This window comes from Ranitomeya variabilis, chromosome 2 (assembly GCF_051348905.1).
Source record: "Ranitomeya variabilis isolate aRanVar5 chromosome 2, aRanVar5.hap1, whole genome shotgun sequence".
Lineage (NCBI taxonomy): Eukaryota > Metazoa > Chordata > Amphibia > Anura > Dendrobatidae > Ranitomeya > Ranitomeya variabilis.
Window position 1 is genome coordinate 702,295,487 of NC_135233.1, and position 22,888 is coordinate 702,318,374.

The window sequence follows — 22,888 nt, forward strand, 5'->3', positions numbered from 1 at the left end:
TGCTATTAAAAAACTTGGGGGAGATTCACAAGGAGTGGACTTCTGCTAGAGTCATTGCCTCAAGAGCCACCACACACAGAAGTATCCAGGACATGGGCTACAAGTGTTGCATTTCTTGTGTCAAGCCACTCATGATTAATAGATAATGCCAGAAGCGTCTTACCTGGCCAAGAGAAAAAGAACTGGACTGTTGCTCAGTGGTCCAAGGTGTTGTTTTCGGATGAAAGTAAATTTTGCATTTCATTTTGTAATCAAGGTCCCAGAGTCTGGAGGAAGAGTGGAGAGGCACACAATCCAAGATGCTTGAGGTCTAGTGTGAAATTTCCACAATCAGTGATTGTTTGGGGAGGAATGTCATATGCTGGTGTAGGTCCACTGTGTTTTAACAAGACCAAAGTAAGCGAAGCCATCTACCATGAAATTTTAGAGCACTTCATGCTTCCCTCTGCCGACAAGTTTTTGAAGATGGAAATGGAGCGCCCCCAGACACAGGGCCGCGGGGTACTCGGTACCGGGCCTCTCTCTTCCTCAGTTCTGGGGTTGTCACGGTGGCTAGACCCGGTCCATGACCCTGCTAAGGGGCGTCCAATGAAAGGTGTGATGATGGTGCGTGGTGCAAGACACGATGAATAACGAGGACACAGGGTTGCAGTCTCTTTATCTCTTTACTGAAGGCTTCAGGATCCGCAATCCAGAGTACTGCTAACAGGGCTGGCTGAGACCGGCCGGTCCGAAGGCACATCCAGAGTTTCATTTGCAGGTGGAAATCAGTGCCTACCTTCTAGCACCTGTGTGTTGTAGTACCTCCCTGCTGAGCACCACGGGATAGTCCTCACAACTGTTGTGTCTGTTTCTGATGTTCTTCTCTCACAACTCGTATCTGTTCTGATGTTCTTTCTCCGTTCCCCAGATGATATGGATAGTACGCACCCGTATGACGGGTAGGCCTGGAGTTCTTCTGGGACCCTAGCGTCGCCCCTCTCCCACAATTGCCCTCTATGTCTTCTTGGGTGATTTAGGTGAGACAGCCAACCTAAAATTAACTGTCCTGCCGCTGTTTGAAGTAATGCTTGGAGCCTAATACTTCCTCGGCATTCCGGCCACCGGCTACGCGCCTCAGTAGGATGTTGCCTCGATCTTACGGCACGACTCCTACTGGCTTTATCTCCTTTTTTGCTGCGATCTCGTTTCTCACTTCTCCACAATAAACCTCGCTTTGTTTCCTTTCTTAGGATGCCACCACAACGGGTGCAGGCGCGGCTCCGTAACGTTCTGTTCTGTTTGCTAGGCCACTGTCAGGATCCCACCCCTGACAGAGACCCCCCCTGAATCTTCCCCTGCATCACCCTCTGCCACAGGATGTTGCCTGGATCCAACCCAGTCAGCTTCTGACTAACTTCCTATCCAGCCCCCAGTTTTACCAGATTGTGAGGAGTGGCCTAATACATAGAACCCTTTGCTCCCCCTGGTGGCCAGAATGTGAAGTGTAATGTGTGACTGTGATACCTGGTCAGGTGAACTCCTTAAGTGCCATCGGACGTACCATCACTTCCCTTAGCGGCGGAGTGTCATGATTCTCAATGGCGAGAGAACATAGCCCAGCATATATGAGAACTAGCTCTTGGAAGATGGAAACTATACTGACCATGAACTAAACCTGCCGCACAACTAGAAGTGGCCGGGTAGCATGCCTACGTTTTTTTTATCCCTAGATGCCCAGCGCCAGCCGGAGAACTACCTAATCCTAGCAGAGGAAAAGACAGTCCTGGCTCACCTCTAGAGAAATTTTCCCAAAAGGCAGACAGAGGCCCCCACATATATTGGCGGTGATTTTAGATGAAATGACAAACGTAGTATGAAAATAGGTTTAGCAAAAATCGAGGTCCGCTTTCTAGATAGCAAGAAGACAGAAAGGGCACTTTCATGGTCAGCAGAAAACTCTATCAAAACACCATCCAGAAATTACTTTAAGACTCTAGCATTAACTCATAACACCAGAGTGGCAATTTCCGCTCACAAGAGCTTTCCAGACACAGTAACGAAACAGCAGCTGTGAACAGGAACAAAATGCAAAAACACACAAGGACAAAAGTCCAACTTAGCTGGGAGTTGTCTAGTAGCAGGAACATGCACAGAAAGGCTTCTGATTACATTGTTGACCGGCATGAAACTGACAGAGGAGCAAGGTTATATAGCGACTCCCACATCCTGATAGGAGCAGGTGAACAGAGGGGATGATGAACACAAGTACAATTCCACAAGTGGCCACCGGGGGAGCCCAGAATCCAATTTCACAACAGTACCCCCCCCTCAAGGAGGGGGCACCGAACCCTCACCAGAACCACCAGGGCGATCAGGATGAGCCCTATGAAAGGCACGGACAAGATCGGAGGCATGAACATCAGAGGCAGTGACCCAAGAATTATCCTCCTGACCGTATCCCTTCCATTTGACCAGATACTGGAGTTTCCGTCTGGAAACACGAGAGTCCAAGATCTTTTCCACAACGTACTCCAACTCACCCTCAACCAACACCGGAGCAGGAGGCTCAACGGAAGGCACAGCCGGTACCTCATACCTGCGCAACAATGACCGATGAAAAACATTATGAATCGAAAAGGATGCAGGGAGGTCCAAACGGAAGGACACAGGGTTAAGAATCTCCAATATCTTGTACGGGCCGATGAACCGAGGCTTAAACTTAGGAGAAGAAACCCTCATAGGGACAAAACGAGAAGACAACCACACCAAGTCCCCAACACAAAGCCGAGGACCAACACGACGACGGCGGTTGGAAAAAAGCTGAGTCTTCTCCTGGGACAACTTCAAATTGTCCACCACCTGCCCCCAAATCTGATGCAACCTCTCCACCACAGCATCCACTCCAGGACAATCCGAAGATTCCACTTGACCGGAGGAAAATCGAGGATGAAACCCCGAATTACAGAAAAACGGGGACACCAAGGTGGCAGAGCTGGCCCGATTATTGAGGGCGAACTCCGCCAAAGCAAAAAAGCAACCCAATCATCCTGATCCGCAGACACAAAACACCTCAAATATGTCTCCAAGGTCTGATTAGTCCGCTCGGTCTGGCCATTAGTCTGAGGATGGAAAGCAGACGAAAAAGACAAATCTATGCCCATCCTAGCACAGAATGCCCGCCAAAATCTAGACACGAATTGGGTCCCTCTGTCAGAAATGATATTCTCCGGAATACCATGCAAACGAACAACATTTTGAAAAAACAGAGGAACCAACTCGGAAGAAGAAGGCAACTTAGGCAAGGGAACCAGATGGACCATCTTAGAGAAACGGTCACACACCACCCAGATGACAGACATCTTATGAGAAACAGGCAGATCCGAAATAAAATCCATCGAGATGTGCGTCCAAGGCCTCTTCGGGATAGGCAAGGGTAACAACAATCCACTAGCCCGAGAACAACAAGGCTTGGCCCGAGCACAAATGTCACAAGACTGCACAAAGCCTCGCACATCTCGTGACAGGGAAGGCCACCAGAAGGACCTTGCCACCAAATCCCTGGTACCAAAGATTCCAGGATGACCTGCCAACACAGAAGAATGAACCTCAGAGATGACTCTACTGGTCCAATCATCAGGAACAAACAGTCTACCAGGTGGGCAACGATCAGGTCTATCCGCCTGAAACTCCTGCAAGGCCCGCCGCAGGTCTGGAGAAACGGCAGACAATATCACTCCATCTTTAAGGATACCTGTGGGCTCAGAATTACCAGGGGAGTCAGGCTCAAAACTCCTAGAAAGGGCATCCGCCTTAACATTCTTAGAACCCGGTAGGTAAGACACCACAAAATTAAACCGAGAGAAAAACAACGACCAGCGCGCCTGTCTAGGATTCAGGCGCCTGGCAGACTCAAGGTAAATTAAATTTTTGTGGTCAGTCAATACCACCACCTGATGTCTGGCCCCCTCAAGCCAGTGACGCCACTCCTCAAAAGCCCACTTCATGGCCAAAAGCTCCCGATTCCCAATATCATAATTCCGCTCGGCGGGCGAAAATTTACGGGAAAAAAAAAGCACAAGGTCTCCTCACGGAGCAGTCGGAACTTCTCTGCGACAACACCGCCCCAGCTCCGATTTCAGAAGCGTCGACCTCAACCTGAAAAGGAAGAGCAACATCAGGCTGACGCAACACTGGGGCGGAAGAAAAGCGGCGCTTGAGCTCCCGAAAGGCCTCCACAGCATCAGGGGACCAATCAGCAACATCAGCACCCTTCTTAGTCAAATCAGTCAATGGTTTTACAACATCAGAAAAACCAGCAATAAATCGACGATAAAAGTTAGCAAAGCCCAAAAATTTCTGAAGACTCTTAAGAGAAGAGGGTTGCGTCCAATCACCAATAGCCTGAACCTTGACAGGATCCATCTCGATGGAAGAGGGGGAAAAAATGTATCCCAAGAAGGAAATCTTTTGAACCCCAAAAACACACTTAGAACCCTTCACACACAAGGAATTAGACCGCAAAACCTGAAAAACCCTCCTGACCTGCTGGACATGAGAGTCCCAGTCATCCGAAAAAATCAGAATATCATCCAGATACACAATCATAAATTTATCCAAATAATCGCGGAAAATGTCATGCATAAAGGACTGGAAGACTGAAGGGGCATTTGAAAGACCAAAAGGCATCACCAAATACTCAAAATGGCCCTCGGGCGTATTAAATGCGGTTTTCCACTCATCCCCCTGCTTGATTCGCACCAAATTATACGCCCCACGGAGATCAATCTTAGAGAACCACTTGGCCCCCTTTATACGAGCAAACAAATCAGTAAGCAGTGGTAACGGATATTGATATTTAACCGTGATTTTATTCAAAAGTCGATAATCAATACACGGCCTCAAAGAGCCGTCTTTTTTAGACACAAAGAAAAAACCGGCTCCTAAGGGAGATGACGAAGGACGAATATGTCCCTTTTCCAAGGACTCCTTTATATATTCTCGCATAGCCGCGTGTTCAGGCACAGACAGATTAAATAAACGACCCTTAGGGTATTTACTACCCGGAATCAAGTCTATGGCACAATCGCACTCCCGGTGCGGAGGTAGTGAACCAACCTTGGGTTCTTCAAAAACGTCACGAAAGTCAGACAAGAATTCAGGAATCTCAGAGGGAATAGATGATGAAATGGAAACCAAAGGTACGTCCCCATGAGTTCCTTTACATCCCCAGCTTAATACAGACATAGCTCTCCAGTCGAGGACTGGGTTATGAGATTGCAGCCATGGCAATCCCAGCACCAAAACATCATGTAGATTATACAGCACCAGAAAGCGAATAACCTCCTGGTGATCCGGATTAACACGCATAGTCACTTGTGTCCAGTATTGTGGTTTATTACTAGCCAATGGGGTGGAGTCAATCCCTTTCAGAGGTATCGGAGCCTCCAATGGCTCCAAATCATACCCACAGCGTTTGGCAAAGGACCAATCCATAAGACTCAAAGCAGCGCCAGAGTCGACATAGGCGTCCGCGGTAATAGATGACAAAGAACAAATCAGGGTCACAGATAGAATAAACTTAGACTGTAAAGTGCTAATTGAAACAGACTTGTCAGGCTTCTTAGTACGCTTAGAGCATGCTGATATAACATGAGTTGAATCACCACAATAGAAGCACAACCCATTTTTTCGTCTAAAATTCTGCCGCTCGCTTCTGGACAGAATTCTATCACATTGCATATTTTCTGGCGTTTTCTCAGTAGACACCGCCAAATGGTGCACAGGTTTGCGCTCCCGCAGACGCCTATCGATCTGAATAGCCATCGTCATGGACTCATTCAGACTCGCAGGCACAGGGAACCCCACCATAACATCCTTAATGGCATCAGAGAGACCTTCTCTGAAAATCGCCGCCAGGGCGCACTCATTCCACTGAGTAAGCACAGACCATTTGCGGAATTTTTGGCAGTATATTTCAGCTTCATCTTGCCCCTGAGACAAGGACATCAAGGCCTTTTCCGCCTGAAGCTCTAAATGAGGTTCCTCATAAAGCAACCCCAAGGCCAGAAAAAACGCATCCACATTGAGCAACGCAGGATCCCCTGGTGCCAATGCAAAAGCCCAGTCTTGAGGGTCGCCCCGGAGCAAGGAAATTACAATCCTGACCTGCTGTGCAGGGTCTCCGGCAGAGCGAGACTTCAGGGACAAAAACAATTTGCAATTATTTTTAAAATTTTGAAAGTGAGATCTATTCCCCGAGAAGAATTCAGGCAAAGGAATTCTAGGCTCAGACATAGGTGCATGAACAACAAAATCTTGCAAATTTTGTACCTTTGTGGCGAGATTATTCAAACCTGTAGCTACACTCTGAAGATCCATTTGAAACAGGTGAACACAGAGCCATTCAAGGATTAGAAGGAGAGAAAGAGAGGAAGGCTGCAGTATAGGCAGACTAGCAAGTGATTCAATTAAGAGCACACTCAGAACTAGAGGAAAAAAAAAAAAAAAAAAATTGTAGCAGACTTCTTTTTTCTCTCCTTTCTCAGCCAGTAATTTAACCCTTTTTTTTGGGCCGGTCAAACTGTCATGATTCTCAATGGCGAGAGAACATAGCCCAGCATATATGAGAACTAGCTCTTGGAAGATGGAAACTATACTGACCATGAACTAAACCTGCCGCACAACTAGAAGTGGCCGGGTAGCATGCCTACGTTTTTTTTATCCCTAGATGCCCAGCGCCAGCCGGAGAACTACCTAATCCTAGCAGAGGAAAAGACAGTCCTGGCTCACCTCTAGAGAAATTTTCCCAAAAGGCAGACAGAGGCCCCCACATATATTGGCGGTGATTTTAGATGAAATGACAAACGTAGTATGAAAATAGGTTTAGCAAAAATCGAGGTCCGCTTTCTAGATAGCAAGAAGACAGAAAGGGCACTTTCATGGTCAGCAGAAAACTCTATCAAAACACCATCCAGAAATTACTTTAAGACTCTAGCATTAACTCATAACACCAGAGTGGCAATTTCCGCTCACAAGAGCTTTCCAGACACAGTAACGAAACAGCAGCTGTGAACAGGAACAAAATGCAAAAACACACAAGGACAAAAGTCCAACTTAGCTGGGAGTTGTCTAGTAGCAGGAACATGCACAGAAAGGCTTCTGATTACATTGTTGACCGGCATGAAACTGACAGAGGAGCAAGGTTATATAGCGACTCCCACATCCTGATAGGAGCAGGTGAACAGAGGGGATGATGAACACAAGTACAATTCCACAAGTGGCCACCGGGGGAGCCCAGAATCCAATTTCACAACAGCGGAGCATCAGTACTGCAATGACCAGGACTCTGGGGCGCTGCACTCCCCCCCGGTTAAATCCAGTACTCCTGGACTGGGAAGAAAACAACAATACATGTCAGCAAAAAACATACAAATTTTGAAATGCTATGAACAAGTAATTATAACAGTGCTTCCCTTTATGGGAGGTGAGGACTCTTGAACGTTGCAAACAAAACATGGTTAAATATTTTAAATAACATACTATATATAACTTCTATTACCCAGCCGGGTATTCTACTAAGTACAAATTCTGAACAATAATTTAACTTTTCCTTTAAGGGCTTATAGGCTGAACCCACTAAAGGCTTACTATAAAACTCTGAAATATAAATTAACTTTTTCTTTACTTCTCTCTTCTAAGTGCAACATTTTTCTTTTTACTCTCTGATTTTTCATATGCAGGACCGCCTGTCTATCTGCCCAGGCCTACTGCCTCTTTTCTTAGTACAGGATCACTGAGCCATCTCTCTATGGCTCGCAGGAGGACTTCACTAACTAACCCCTACGGGTTTACTTTATTGAAACTCGACTTTCAACTCTTTCCTGTCCTCATTCTCTAGTAACATTATTAAACATTCTCTATAACTATCTAGCTAACTACATAAAACATTATTACCATCTACTTTCTTTTAAGGCAGCATTATACTTTAAGTGCAACTAGTGAACGTTCCCTTTAAGAGGGAACCAAGTCTCTTTGAGGTAATGCAGACTCTCTCTATCTGCAAGTCTGGTTAAGATAAGAGCCTCCATGCTGTACTCAGGAACAGTCTCTTCACAAAGCTCTCCTTCTTGTAAAACCAGTAAAGGGCACCTTTAAGAAGGTGCAAACTATTTACAATACAGTTGGCAAACCATTCACCGTCCATGATTCGGCAGTCTTTGTAACATTGTTGAACAAAAGCAAAAATGAAAACAAAAGCAAAAGTAAAAAGGATTAGGGACCCCGGGTAAACAAAGGGATCCCTTTAAGAATAAACCTGGTCGGGTATTAGCAGCAAAAAGCAGGGAAACAAACAGTCAACTATGTACAGTTTCAGAGCATTAGGATCTTACTCTGGTTCTGGCGGCCGTAGCTCTGCACCCAGCAGTGGGCGGGGCCATCTGCCCAGGTACCCGCGGCTACCCGGTGTTGTACCAGAAGCCCCCTCGCTCCAGTCAGGGGTCTGGGTACCCACAGTTTTAGATCCTGAAATGACCTGGGTACTGGTCATCACTGCGGCCAAGCTTCTGGTTACCATAGTGGTAGCAACAGTGCAGGTGGTTGTCTTGACAACGGTGCAGGTTGGGGTAACCACCATGTTCTTTGTGGTAATGGTAGACCGGTCACAAGAGGGCGCTTTCACCATAGGGGACAGCTTCACCGGCACCTTAATCAGGGGCGTCACGGGGTCTCGCCTCTTGTGGACATTCAGGGCGAACCACCCCTTTTCCCCAAAGTGCCGGGTGTAGGTGACTTCATCCCCTGGGTAGAGATCCCGATCTGGGTGGCCCTCTCTTAGGTGGGACTCGACGTCCCTCCGGTTCAAGAACACTTCGGCGTACAGACCCGACTCCTTAATAAAGCCCCAGCTCCCACGGAGTTTAAAGGCGATGATAATACCCTGCCGACGCGGGGCCTGGTGGGTGGTGCAGTCCTTGCGGGCCCGGTCCTTCATCGCTCGGTCCCGCTGGTGATAGGCCTCCCACCCGGCCTGGTACTCTTTCTCCTTCTTCTCCCACTGTTGGTTTAGCTGGACCTGATACTCTTCCCAGCTGAGGGCCTCAACCATCTCCCCTTCCTGCGTCTTCACCCCGGGGAACCCCATGAAGTTGGACCCTGGGTTCACCCAGCGGCACACCGTGCGCTCTGCATAGACCATGCCCGGCAGGGTGATTGGCGAGATTGGGGCCTTTAGAAGATGCTTCATACCTGTGGCCTGGTCCCAGGGAAGGAGGCGCTGGAGTCGATAGGTCCCAGGGGGAGGTGGCGCTGCAACTGGGCCTATCAGCAGGTCCTCTGCTAGCGGGGCAGGGTCGGCGGGCTTACCGGCCGGTGTGGCGTCCTCCCTCGTGGCTGGCTCCGCTGGTGGTGATGTCGGTGGGGACATCGGCAGCAACTCGAGCAGCGGTACAGGAACCAACGTCAGGGAATCCTCCGTTGGCGTCTCCTGGGGTGCGGCCTTTGTCTCCACCCGCAGTTGGAGGAGTTGTTCAATTAAGTCCTGTATCTTGAGCTGCAGGAGACCCACATCGGCTGTGGAGACTGGGCCGCTATGCTCCTCCGGGTAACTGGGGGAGTTCTCCACTTCAACTTCACACTCTGGGTCTGAGCGGTCAGCCATCATGTCCTCCACGTGGGTCACTTCCTGGCCTTTTTCCCGCTCTCTCCTTCGTGGGCGATTTCTTTTTCTTTGTCTCTGCCCTCCATTGAGGATTAGGAGGTGGATCTCGGCTGCTGACGGACACGTCCTCAAGGTACAGAAATATTTAGACTGGGCGGCCATTGTCTTTCGCGCTCTTCAGCTTGTCTACGCCCACTTCCATGCCCTTCTTCTTCTCCTGCGCTCCTCTTAGCGCTGTAATGGCGGCGGTTTTGGCGGGAAGTGACAATACACAGTCTTTGCAACAAGTCACAGTTCAAGCACAATTCAGACACAGTTCCAAGGCACACATGACCTGATTCTTCAGGCTTAAGTAGATCCTGTTCATGATGCCAAGTTGGAGGGCCCCCAGATGCAGGGCCGTGGGGTACTCGGTACCGGGCCTCTCTCTTCCTCAGTTCTGGGGTTGTCACAGTGGCTAGACCCGGTCTGTGACCCTGCTAAGAGCCGTCCAATGAAAGGTGTGATGATGGTACATGGTGCAAGACACGATGAATAACGAGGACACAGGGTTGCAGTCTCTTTACCTCTTTACTGAAGGCTTCAGGATCTGCAATCCAGAGTACTGCTAACAGGGCTGGCTGAGACCGGCCGGTCCAAAGGCACATCCAAAGTTTCCTTTGCAGGTGGAAATCAGTGCCTACCTTCTAGCACCTGTGTGTTGTAGTACCTCCCTGCTGAGCACCACGGGATAGTCCTCACAATTGTTGTGTCTGTTTCTGATGTTCTTCTCTCACAACTCGTATCTGTTCTGATGTTCTTTCTCCGTCCCCCAGATGATATGGATAGGACGCACCCGTATGACGGGTAGGCCTGGAGTTCTCCCGGGACCCTAGCATCGCTCCTCTCCCACAATTGCCCCCTATGTCTGCTTAGGTGATTTAGGTGAGACAGCCAACCTAAAATTAACTGTCCTGCCGCTGTTTGAAGTAATGCTTGGAGCCTAATACTTCCTCGGCATTCCGGCCACCGGCTACGCGCCTCAGTAGGATGTTGCCTCGATTTTACGGCACGACTCCTACTGGATTTATCTCCTTTTTTGCTGCGATCTCGTTTCAAACTTCTCCACAATAAACCTCGCTTTGTTTCCTTTCTTAGGATGCCGCCGCAACGGGTGCAGGCGCGGCTCCATGACGTTCTGTTCTGTTCGCTAGGCCACTGTCAGGATCCCACCCCTGACAGAGACCCCCTAAATCTTCCCCTGCAACACCCTCTGCCTCAGGATGTTGCCTGGATCCAACCCAGTCAGCTTCTGACTAACTTCCTATCCAGCCCCCAGTTTTACCAGATTGTGAGGAGTGGCCTAATACATAGAACCCTTTGCTCCCCCTGGTGGCCAGAATGTGAAGTGTAATGTGTGACTGTGATATCTGGTCAGGTGATCTCCTTAAGTGCCACCGAACGTACCATCACTCCCCTTAGCGGCGGAGCGTCAGCACTGCAACGACCAGGACTCTGGGGCGCTGCAGAAATTTCACTCTCCAGCAAGACTTGGCACCTCTCCACACTGCCAAAAGTACCAATACCTGGCTTAAAAACAACAGTATCACTGTGCTTGATTGGCAAGCAAGCTCACCTGAGCTTAACCCCATAGAGAATCTATGGGGTATTTTCAAGAGGAAGATGAGAGACACCAAACCCAACAACGCAGATGAGCTGAAGGCTAATATCAAAGCAACCTGGGCTTCCATGACACCTCAGCAGTGCCACAGGCTGATCGCCTCCATGCCACACCGCATTGATGCAGTAATTGATGCAAAAAGAACCCTGACCAAGTATTGAGTGCATTTACTGAACATACATTTCAGTAGGCCAACATTTCCGATTTTAAAATCATTTTTCAGGCTGGTGTTAAAAAAGTATTCTAATTTACTAAGATAATGACTTTTGGGTTTTCATTGGCTGTAAGCCATAATCATCAACATTAACAGAAATAAACACTTGAAATAGATCACTCTGCTTGTAATGACTCTATATATGAGTTTCACTTTTTGTATTGAAGAACTGAAATAAGTGAACTTTTTGATAATATTTTAATTTAGTGAGAGAAACTTGTATATGAAATTCTGTAAATTTATGTATTTCAGTATATTAAATGTGTCACTCTCACACCGACACAAACAGTCTTTTAGGCATTGCTTATTGCAGGACCTAATAGACCATTGTGGCTCCAGTTGTCTTGAACTTCTTTTAACCCCTTTCCGACATGAGGAGTATTAGTATGCCAATGTCGGACTCCCTCCCTTTAATGTGGGCTCCGGCTCTGATCCCACATCTTTTCCGGCACATCTCAGCTGTTTTGAACATGTGTATGAAATTGTGTAAATTTATGTATTTCAGTATATTAAACTTGTCACTCTCACACTGACACACGCAGTCTTTTATACACTGCTTATTGCAGGGACCTAATAGACCACTGTGGCTGCCAGATTTGGAGGCCATTGCTTAGCCTCCAGTTGCCTGAGTATTAATATTGGAACTATACAATGCATGTTGTTTTTAACTTCTTTTAACCCCTTTCTGACATGAGGAGTAATAGTGCGCTGATATCAGACTCCCTCCCTTCAATGTGGGCTCCGGTGCTGAGCCCACATCTTTTCTGGCACATGTCAGCTGTTTTGAACAGTTGACATGTGCCTCTAACAGCCACTGGTGGAATTGAGATCCACCCACAAGTGTTAACTAGTTAAATGCCGCTGTCAAACTCTGACAGTGGCATTTAACATGAGCTTCTGGTTAGTGTGCCAGAAATCCTGCCCATCGGCAGAAGTGTCATTTGACCGCGGGTCACCGATGGGTTGGCATGACCACCAGAGTGTTAAGTAGTATGTCAGAAATTCTGCTACATACAGGCGATCTGATCATCGCCTGTATGCAGCAGAGCAAATCAGGTTATGGTAGCTTCTAGTCTCCCATGGAGACTGTTGAAGCATGCCAAAAGTAGGAAAAATGCTAATTTTATCCTCAACCACTGTTACTGATGGATTTGAACAACTCTACAATGAGTATGGGAGCTCAAGTCATCTGATTGTTGAGGAAACAAAATAAACAAAAGTTGGCCTACCCATTAATGGCACTTCTATGGTTTTTCTATTTTTCAGTGGGTATACACCAAATGGATCTGCAAACACAGGAATCATATTCTTGCCAAAATATATGTGTACAATATTATTTTCTTGTAGATAAATTGGTCTCTTGTTGCTAAGTTAGGACAAAGGAGGAATCAACATTAATAAAATCCAATTTTTGAAAAAAATGTTCATGCGGTTAGTGCTTGTAAGGTTCAACGTACAGTAAGTACGTAAATGCAGGATTTTCCAATAAGTAATGACTCCCTACATCACTAGACTTCTTAAAGTGGTTAACAGTGTGCCCACTATTAAAGAAGATGAATATTCACTGCTCTCCTCTCTCATAGTCCTGGGTGTGGGAAGCAGTAAATATTCCGGAAGCTGAAGTCAGCACGTGGTGACACATGACAGTGACATCATGCGCTGTTTACAAGCTGAAATCAGCTGCTGGCATCACAACAGAACGCCAGATTGTGATGGAGCAGGGAAAGGTTTGTTATTTTTTTTATGTGTGCAGCATGATGAGGGATATATATACCATAATGGGGATTGGAGAGATGTACACCAGGATGGGTATGGGGCCATGTATACCAGAATGGGGATGAGGGCCATGTATACCAGATTTGGATGGGATGCCATGCATACCAGGATGGGGATAAGGGCCATGTATTCCAGGATTGTGATGGGGCCATGTATACCAAAATGGGGTGCCATGTATACCATGAAGGTGAGCCATGTATATCTGGTTGGAGGGCATGTATACCATGATGGGAAATGGGGTCATGTATACCAAAATGGGATGTCATGTATACCAGGATGGGGAAGAGGAGCCATGTATACCAGGATGGGGATGGGGCAACGTATACCAAAATGGGGATGGGAGGCCATGTATACCAGGATTGGGGGCGTGTATACCTGGATAGGGGGGCCAAGTATACCTGGATTGGGTCATATATTTTAGGATGGGCATCATATATACCTGGATGGGGACATATATATATATATATATATATATATATATATATATATATATATACCAAGATGGGGGATATTAATACAGAATTGAGTGACATTACCCCTATAACAGCGTCAGCAGCAGATCCACGATAACAGTGCATCATGACCACATTTTTGGCTTCAATTTTTTTTCTACTCTAAAACCTAGTTGCGTCTTATCATCTGGTTCATCTTATAGTCGGGTAAATTATATAACATTGCCTTGTGAGATTTTACTAAGAAATAAAGTATAGCAGCAATTTATTTAAAAAAACATAGTTACAGCATAAATAATGGAATCATAATAAAACACATTATTTTATAGAGACTGAAGTGAAAAAACCTGAAGAGCCATCAAAACCAGAGAAAAAACTGGAATTGCAATCCGTGCCTAAAAGAGGTAAAGTTAAGTTTTTCTGCAAAATGTAAACATTACCATATATCAATTTTTAAAAAATATAATATACAGTTTAGAAACCTTATAAATCTTTTATAGAAACTCCAATTAAAAAGAGAGAAGAGCGACTGGAACCCCTCAAAAAAACTGAATTGCCAGCAAAACCACAAAAAGGTAATGTAAACATTATAAAATGTAGTTATTTTCTGAGTGGACAGTATTAAAAAAAATGTGATTCACTGGAAATCTTTTTGCTGCAAATTGCAAAACTGTAATTTTTCAACTGCCCTGAAAAGATGTGCGTAGTACTCTAAGGTCTCCATGTACTGTCTCCATACCATACCTTATTAAGCTCTTTGTCATGACTATGGCTGAGTTAAGGCGACCTCACCATAGAAATGTAGGTAACTTAGTAATAACCAACAGCCAATTTAATAATAAAATGCTCTGACAGACTTGTCAAGTTTTTAAATATTAAAAATTGGCTCACACAGTTGCCAGCTGAACTTAAAAAGGTATTAAAATTACATAAACTAATAAAATAGAAACGTTATTAATGTATTAATTATTCATATATAAGTCAAATAAAAATCTAATAAAAAGGTATAAATGTACAATGTAACTTATCTGGAAAAAAACTGAAAATGTTAACATATAGCAATTAAAAAATATATTATACACTGTATATTAAGCTTTAGTTATAAATGTTCTACAGAGATTCCAGTGAAAAAACACAAAGAACCAACAGAACCCAAGAAAACAAGTGAATTGCCTACACAACCTAAACCAGGTAATTATCTGCTTTATCTTTTTTCTTATGTAATAGTTTATCTTGTAAACACAAATAGATATTTATGTGTTTACTTATGTTTAGAATTTTAATTGTTTTCAAGTATTTTGTTAAATTGTAATGGTACATCATGTTATAATGTGACCTACAAATTAATATGATCTATTCCCAATTCATCATTTGTAGGGGGTTTTAAATTCACCTTTTTTTTTTTTCTAGTGTTATTAGTTGCCGTTTTTGCAGCCAAATTGTTCCAAATGGAGTATGTGATTTATGAATGTTGTGTAAAATCCAATATTTTTAGTTGAACAGTTTTTGCGTCTTTTTAACTCCAAAAGTCACACTTTCGCAAAATGTCGTACTCAAAAAGACACCACAGAGGGGACTGTGTCATGATTCTCAATGGCGAGAGAACATAGCCCAGCATATATGAGAACTAGCTCTTGGAAGATGGAAACTATACTGACCATGAACTAAACCTGCCGCACAACTAGAAGTGGCCGGGTAGCATGCCTACGTTTTTTTATCCCTAGATGCCCAGCGCCAGCCGGAGAACTACCTAATCCTAGCAGAGGAAAAGACAGTCCTGGCTCACCTCTAGAGAAATTTTCCCAAAAGGCAGACAGAGGCCCCCACATATATTGGCGGTGATTTTAGATGAAATGACAAACGTAGTATGAAAATAGGTTTAGCAAAAATCGAGGTCCGCCCACTAGATAGCAAGAAGACAGAAAGGGCACTTCCATGGTCAGCAGAAAACCCTATCAAAACACCATCCAGAAATTACTTTAAGACTCTAGCATTAACTCATAACACCAGAGTGGCAATTTCCGCTCACAAGAGCTTTCCAGACACAGCAACGAAACAGCAGCTGTGAACAGGAACAAAATGCAAAAACACACAAGGACAAAAGTCCAACTTAGCTGGGAGTTGTCTAGTAGCAGGAACATGCACAGAAAGGCTTCTGATTACATTGTTGACCGGCATGAAACTGACAGAGGAGCAAGGTTATATAGCGACTCCCACATCCTGATAGGAGCAGGTGAACAGAGGGGATGATGCACACAAGTACAATTCCACAAGTGGCCACCGGGGGAGCCCAGAATCCAATTTCACAACAGGACTGGAGCTTAGTTGTGCCACATTTTCTGACTTTTTAAAAAATTATAATTGATGATTAGGTGAAAACATCTGGGTTCACTAAATTCTGCCCTTAAAGCAGAAATATGAGAACATATAAAATAAACTTCAAAAAGGGCGCAATCAAAAAAAAGGGGCAAAACACACAAACTTAGGCAAAAACATGTGCAGCGGCAATCATTAATCAGAGCTGATATCTTCTGCTTCAAGTGGAAACCATACTACAGCAACAGATATAGTTAATGATTACCAATTGACTTAAAATTAGTTGTCCACTTTAACCTTTTCTTAACAAAATTGTCTGGTACCATAATTTGTGGCACTTTTTTTTTAGAGAGAGGTGTAGAGCGCATTGTTGTATTTCAAGTTTTCTTATCATGTTTACCGATCAAGTTTTTTAATCTTATACTTTAATAGGTCAGACTTTTGTGGACATGGTTATACCAAATATATCTATTTTCGTTTTTTAATTTTTTCAATTTCATTGTGGGAAGTGTGTTTTTCATATTTTTAAAAAACTTTTATATTCGTACTTTATATTTTCTTTTTTATTCCCTCAAGGGGACTTGAACCTCCATTTATCTGATCTTCTATAATATATGCTGTAGTACCATGGTACTGCAGCATAACATATAAATTGTAGTCTCTTTTGAAGCTTAGCCTATAGCTAAGCTTCATAGGAGTACTAAGAAGGCAGCAATGGGGGCCTTCAGAAAGCCCTTGGCTAAAATGGTAACTAATCAGAGCCTCATGATCATGTCATTGGGGCCAATGGGATCTGGGGGTGCGTGCACTGGCAATGAAGCTGTTTAAATGCCGCTGTTAGTTAATGACAGCAGCATATACAGCCATGGCTGAAAGTGTTGGGATCCCTGAAATTGTTCCAGAAAATGAAGTATTTCTCCCAGAAAATTATTGCAAATGCAGATGTTTTGTTATACAAATGTTTATTTCCTTTGTGTGTATTGGAACAACAACAAAAAAAGAGAAAAAAAGGCAAATTGAATGTAGGTTCACAAAAAACTCCAAAAATGGGCTGGCAAAATTGCTGGCACCTTCAACTTAATATTTTGTTGCACACCCTTTGGAATAAACAACTGCAATCAATCGCTTCCTATAACCAACAACAAGCTTCTTATACCTCTCAACTGGAATTTTGGACCACTCTTCTTTTAAAAACTGCTCCAGGTCTCTCATATTTAAAGGATGCCTTCTCTCAACAGCAATTTTAAGATCTCTCCACAGATACTCAATGGGATTTAGATCCAGACTCATTAATAGCCCACTTCAGAACTCTCCAGCGCTTTGTTTCCATCCATTTCTGGGTGCTTCTTGAAGTATGTTTGTGGTCATTGACTGCTGGGAACTACATTGAGACCCAAAGTCCATTGGTAATTTTCAGATTTCTTGATGCCATACACACAGTCAATGAACCAATCCCAGAGGCAGCAAAACATATTTGAAGTTCCACCATATTTTACTGTAGATACTGTGTTCTTTTATTTGTAGGCCTTATTCCATCTTCAGTAAACATTAGAATGATATGCTTTAACAAAAAGCTCTATCTTGGTCTCATCTGTTCATAGGGCGCTATCCCAGAAGGATTTTGGCTTATTAAAATACATTTTGCCAAACTGCAGTTTAGCTTTGTTATGTCTCTGTCAGCAGTGGGGTCCTCCTGGTTCTCCTGCCATAGCATTTCATTTCACCCGAATGTTGACGGGGTGCGCGGTACCGAGTTTCAGCCGTTCTTAAAGGTATACCCCACTGTTTTCATCTATGGCATATTTGAGCACAATGCACTATGCACTTTTAATATACTCTTAAGGTACTTTGTGTACTCTGGCACATGTGCACTTTAGTTGTTATTTTCAATTGTGGCCCTGATAATTGATATTGATTATTTTTATATATTGTTTAAATATAAATATATATATATATATATATATATATATATTTCTCCTATATCTCACCTTGGTCATTAATATATACACACATATATATATATATATATATATATATATACACTCACCAGCCACTTTATTAGGTACACCATGCTAGTAACAGGTTGGACCCCCTTTTGCCTTCAGAACTGCCTCAATTCTTCGTGGCATAGATTCAACAAGGTGCTGGAAGCATTCCTCAGAGATTTTGGTCCATATTGACATGATGGCATCACACTGTTGCCGCAGATTTGTCGGCTGCATATCCCAAAGATGCTCCATACAAGGCAGGATGGATCCATGCTTTCATGTTGTTTACGCCAAATTCTGACCCTACCATCCGAATGTCGCAGCAGAAATCGAGACTCATCAGACCAAGCAACGTTTTTCCAATCTTCTACTGTCCAATTTCGATGAGCTTGTACAAATTGTAGCCTCAGTTTCCTGTTCTTAGCTGAAAGGAGTGGTACCCGGTGTGGTCTTCTGCTGCTGTAGCCCATCTGCCTCAAAGTTCGACGCACTGTGCGTTCAGAGATGCTCTTAGGCCTACCTTGGTTGTAACGGGTGGCGATTTGAGTCACTGTTGCCTTTCTATCAGCTCGAACCAGTCTGCCCATTCTCCTCTGACCTCTGGCATCAACAAGGCATTTCCGCCCACAGAACTGCCGCTCACTGGATTGTTTTTCTTTTTCGGACCATTCTCTGTAAACCCTAGAGATGGTTGTGCGTGAAAATCCCAGTAGATCAGCAGTTTCTGAAATACTCAGACCAGCCCTTCTGGCACCAACAACCATGCCACGTTCAAAGGCACTCAAATCACCTTTCTTCCCCATACTGATGCTCGGTTTGAACTGCAGGAGATTGTCTTGACCATGTCTACATGCCTAAATGCACTGTGTTGCCGCCATGTGATTGGCTGATTAGAAATTAAGTGTTAACAAGAAGTTGGACAGGTGTACCTAATAAAGTGGCCAGTGAGTGTATATATATATATATATATATATATATATATATATATATATATATATATATATATATATATATATATAAAATTCTTATATGAGGCACTTATAATTATTTTTAGCCTATATGTGAGGTTCACTCTTTCTTTTAGATTATTTTTTATAACAGGCATTTTTTAGTATTGCCTCTTGGATTAAATGGATAAAAATATTTTTTTGGGGGTATTATTTTTAGTTATATCTTTACTTCTTTTGGGGCTGCTAATCCACCATCCGAACCATACCGCTTTGCAACCTTTCATCAATATTTCTCTGCCGTCCACATCCAGGGAGATTAGCTACAGTGCAATGGGTATTTGTAAACTTCTTGATTATGTGACAAAGGAACATAAAGATCTCTGGAGATTCTTGATACTTTTCAAGAATTTTGGTTCTCAACTCCACAGACAGTTCTCTTCTCCTCTTACTGTTCTCCATGCTTAGTATGGCACACACAGATACACAATGAAAAGGTTGAGTTAACTTCACCCTTTTTTATCTTCTGGTTTCACATGTGATTTTTATATTGCCCTCACTTACTTGACACAGGTGACTTTCAACGAGCATCACATGCTTGAAACAAAATTGTTTTCTCACAATTTTTGGAAAAGTGCCAACAATTTTGTCCAGTCCATTACTGAGGTTTTGTGTGATATGATGTCCAATTTGCTTTTTTTCTCTGTTTTTGTGTTGTTCCAATACACAAATGAAATAAACATGTGTATAACAAAACATGTGCAATAACAATAATTTTCTGGGAGAAATACTTCACTTTCTGTAACAATTTCAAAGCTGCCAACACTTTCAGTCATGACTAGTGTTGAGCGATACTTTCCGATATCGGAAAGTATCGGTATCGGAAAGTATCGGCCGATACCGTCAAAATATCGGATCCAATCCGATACCGATACCCGATCCCAATGCAAGTCAATGGGACGAAAATATCGGAATTAAAATAAACCCTTTATAAACTTGTAGGTTCATTCTACATGAAGGAAAACAACTAAGAATAATGTAGGATGTATTGGGGGACGTGGCGGAGATATTAAAGGGACAGAGGTTTAGCCCAATGTAATAGAATAGCAGGATTTTTAATTTTTTTTTATGAAGTTCGGCGTTAGAAAGAATTTGACTATGTTATTTTTTTTTTTTTTTATGTCAGATATTGATGTTTCACTACTTCCACGCCCTTCACCTTCTTTTTTACTTCTCCCACGCTTTCTTCTTAATTATCCTCATCATCAGCTTCTTTGACATCAACTTCTTCACCTTATTCATCTTCTTCTTCATCTTCTACCTATTATTTTTTGGGTTACATTGTTCATATTCTTTTTATTTTACTATTATCTTCATCATATTCAACTTCTTCATCATATTCTTATTTGTGACAGGCATTCCCGTAGTTGTTATCTATAAAAGTTTGAAGATTACACCTTCCGTTCTGCCTGTCACAAACCAGTTACATTTGTCCGCGTTCAGTTTGGCCTGCAGCATCAGGCTTTATCCAGGGGCACCACGAGGAGGAACGGACTCACCCCCATACACTGCTTAGTCTTCTTCTGCTTATAATTTACATAATATTTTTTTGCTCTGATATTTTGTGTTATGCTTAATGTCCTTCTGCTCTTTGTTCTGCAGCCTCTTGTTCTTCTGCTTCTCGGTCTTCCAGGTCGTCGTCGTCTCCAGGGTCGTCGTCTCCGGGGTCGTCGTCATCGGGGTGGTCTCCGGGGTCGTCGTCATCGGGGTGGTCTTCAGGGTCATCGTCTCCAGGGTCGTCGTCATCACGGTGGTTGTCGTCTCTGGTGTCGTCGTCATCTTAGGGGTGTTCTTCCGGGTCATCGTGTTTAGTCTCTTGAACTTGGAAATGTAGCAGAAGGTACAAGAAGGCTGAGAAAATGCCGAGAACCAGCTGATGGAACTGGAACTCGGATGGCTACCCGAAGGTCCAAGAGCCAATGGAACTACCGAGGACCAGCTGACGTTACTGGAACCCGGTTACTAAGCAGGAGGTACCCGTGCCTGAAAGCACTACCAAGGACCACCTGACGTTGGTGGAACTCGGATACCCAGAGGGAGGCACCTAAGCCAAAGGCTCTGCCCGGAACCAGCTGACGGTACTGGAACCAGGATGGGGAGCAGAAGGTACAAGAGCAAAAGACACTGCCGAGAACCAGCTGACGGTGCTGGAACCCGGATGGGTAGCCGAAGGTCCAAGAGCCAATGGAACTACCGAGGACCAGCTGACGTTACTGGAACCCGGTTACTAAGCAGGAGGTACCCGTGCCTGAAAGCACTACCAAGGACCACCTGACGTTGGTGGAACTCGGATACCCAGAGGGAGGCACCTAAGCCAAAGGCTCTGCCCGGAACCAGCTGACGGTACTGGAACCAGGATGGGGAGCAGAAGGTACAAGAGCAAGTGTCTGCGTGGCTTTTGCAGGACACGATGCCGGCTGCACAGCAGGGGAACAGCTGGCGGTGCTGGACCCCACTGACACATTGGCTGGTGTTTTTCTCTGTGCAGCTAGCACATCTGGGCCCCAACTGGCGGTGTGTTAGAGCCCAGGGACAGCAGGAGGAGGAGCAGGAGGAGGAGGAGCAGGGGGAGGGGAGTGTAGGCCGAAGCCTGCACTGGCGGCAGCTTTGGGTGTGTTGTGTCTGCGTGGCTTTTGCAGGACACGTTGCCGGCTACACAGCAGGGGAACAGCTGGCGGTGCTGGACCCCACTGACACATTGGCGAGGTGTTTGGCTCTGTGCAGCCAGCACTTCCGGACAGCAACTAGCGTTGTTGGAGCCCGGGCTCTGCAGGTGGAGCAGAGTGTAGGCCGAAGCCTACTTGAACCGATTTCAAAGGTCACCTTTAACCCCCCCTCAGGGGTTAGAAAGTAGAAGAGCCACAGCTTATGCAGCAGTAGTGCTGCACAAGTCAAAGGTTGCTCTTTTAATTTTTCTCCTTGCACACGCTGAATGAAACACGTATAACATTTAGCCCTTTATACAGTCAAACTGTGTAATGGAGGCGCGAGTTCCCTTTGTAATGAGACGCAGCACAGGTGTCAAGAATCCCACCTTGGTGCTGGGTGCAGCCTCCCGAGCGTTGTTATTTGCTGTACAGGAGTCTGCGCTGTCGTGTTATCCCCTGGCCTAGCGCCGTTAGCGCTGCCCATCTTCTGGCATCATGTAATGTCGGCCGGTGCGGTTCGCGATGACCATGAATCCCAGCCCCGCAGTGTCTTAACATTGTTAAAACACTGCGGGGCTGGGATTCAGGGCCTGGCGCAGCACATATGTTGGCCTCTCACACTCGGGTCCTTACACCCGCTTCAGACTGTGCGGCGTCATCTGATCCCTTATCGCATGCCACGGCCATGAAGCCGCACAGTCCGAAGAAGGCGGAAGGAGAGGAGGGACAGGCGAACTGATGCACTGATCCTGCCCATCAATCACACCCTCGCAGTCCCAATAAATAAGACAACGAGGGGCGTTGTGTGGGTCAGGGCGGCCGCAGAGGCGCAGGCAGCCAAACAATGATGCCAGAAGACGGGCAGCGCTACCAAGGGGGTTGCAGCGTGTCATTACAAAGGAAAGTCACACCACCGGGACGGTTAAATGGTCACACAGAGGACACATTGCAGACGTGTTTTCAGTTCCACATGTGCGAGGAGAATACGTTTCTGAGCCACCTTGCACACATGCAGCATTACCGCTGTACAAGGTGGCTGGATAACGTAAAAACGCCTGGGGGAGGGGGGACAGGTTCCCTTCAATTTCAGTTCTTGTGTCTGCGTGGCTTTTGCAGGACACGTTGCCGGCTGCACAGCAGGGGAACAGCTGGCGGTGCTGGACCCCACTGACACATTGGCTGGTGTT

At 45.0% G+C, this 22,888-nt stretch overlaps 1 protein-coding gene across 1 annotated transcript in view; it reads left to right on the forward strand.

Moving 5' to 3' along the window:
* The window catches only part of LOC143807646 (uncharacterized), a 1,106,746-nt gene that overhangs the window by 800,799 nt on the left and 283,059 nt on the right, over window positions 1-22,888 (forward strand). The window contains exons 65-67 of the mRNA XM_077289447.1: window positions 14,072-14,146; window positions 14,243-14,317; window positions 14,859-14,933. Of these exons, the coding sequence (XP_077145562.1) occupies window positions 14,072-14,146; window positions 14,243-14,317; window positions 14,859-14,933 (225 nt within the window). The remainder of the gene's footprint in view (window positions 1-14,071; window positions 14,147-14,242; window positions 14,318-14,858; window positions 14,934-22,888) is intronic.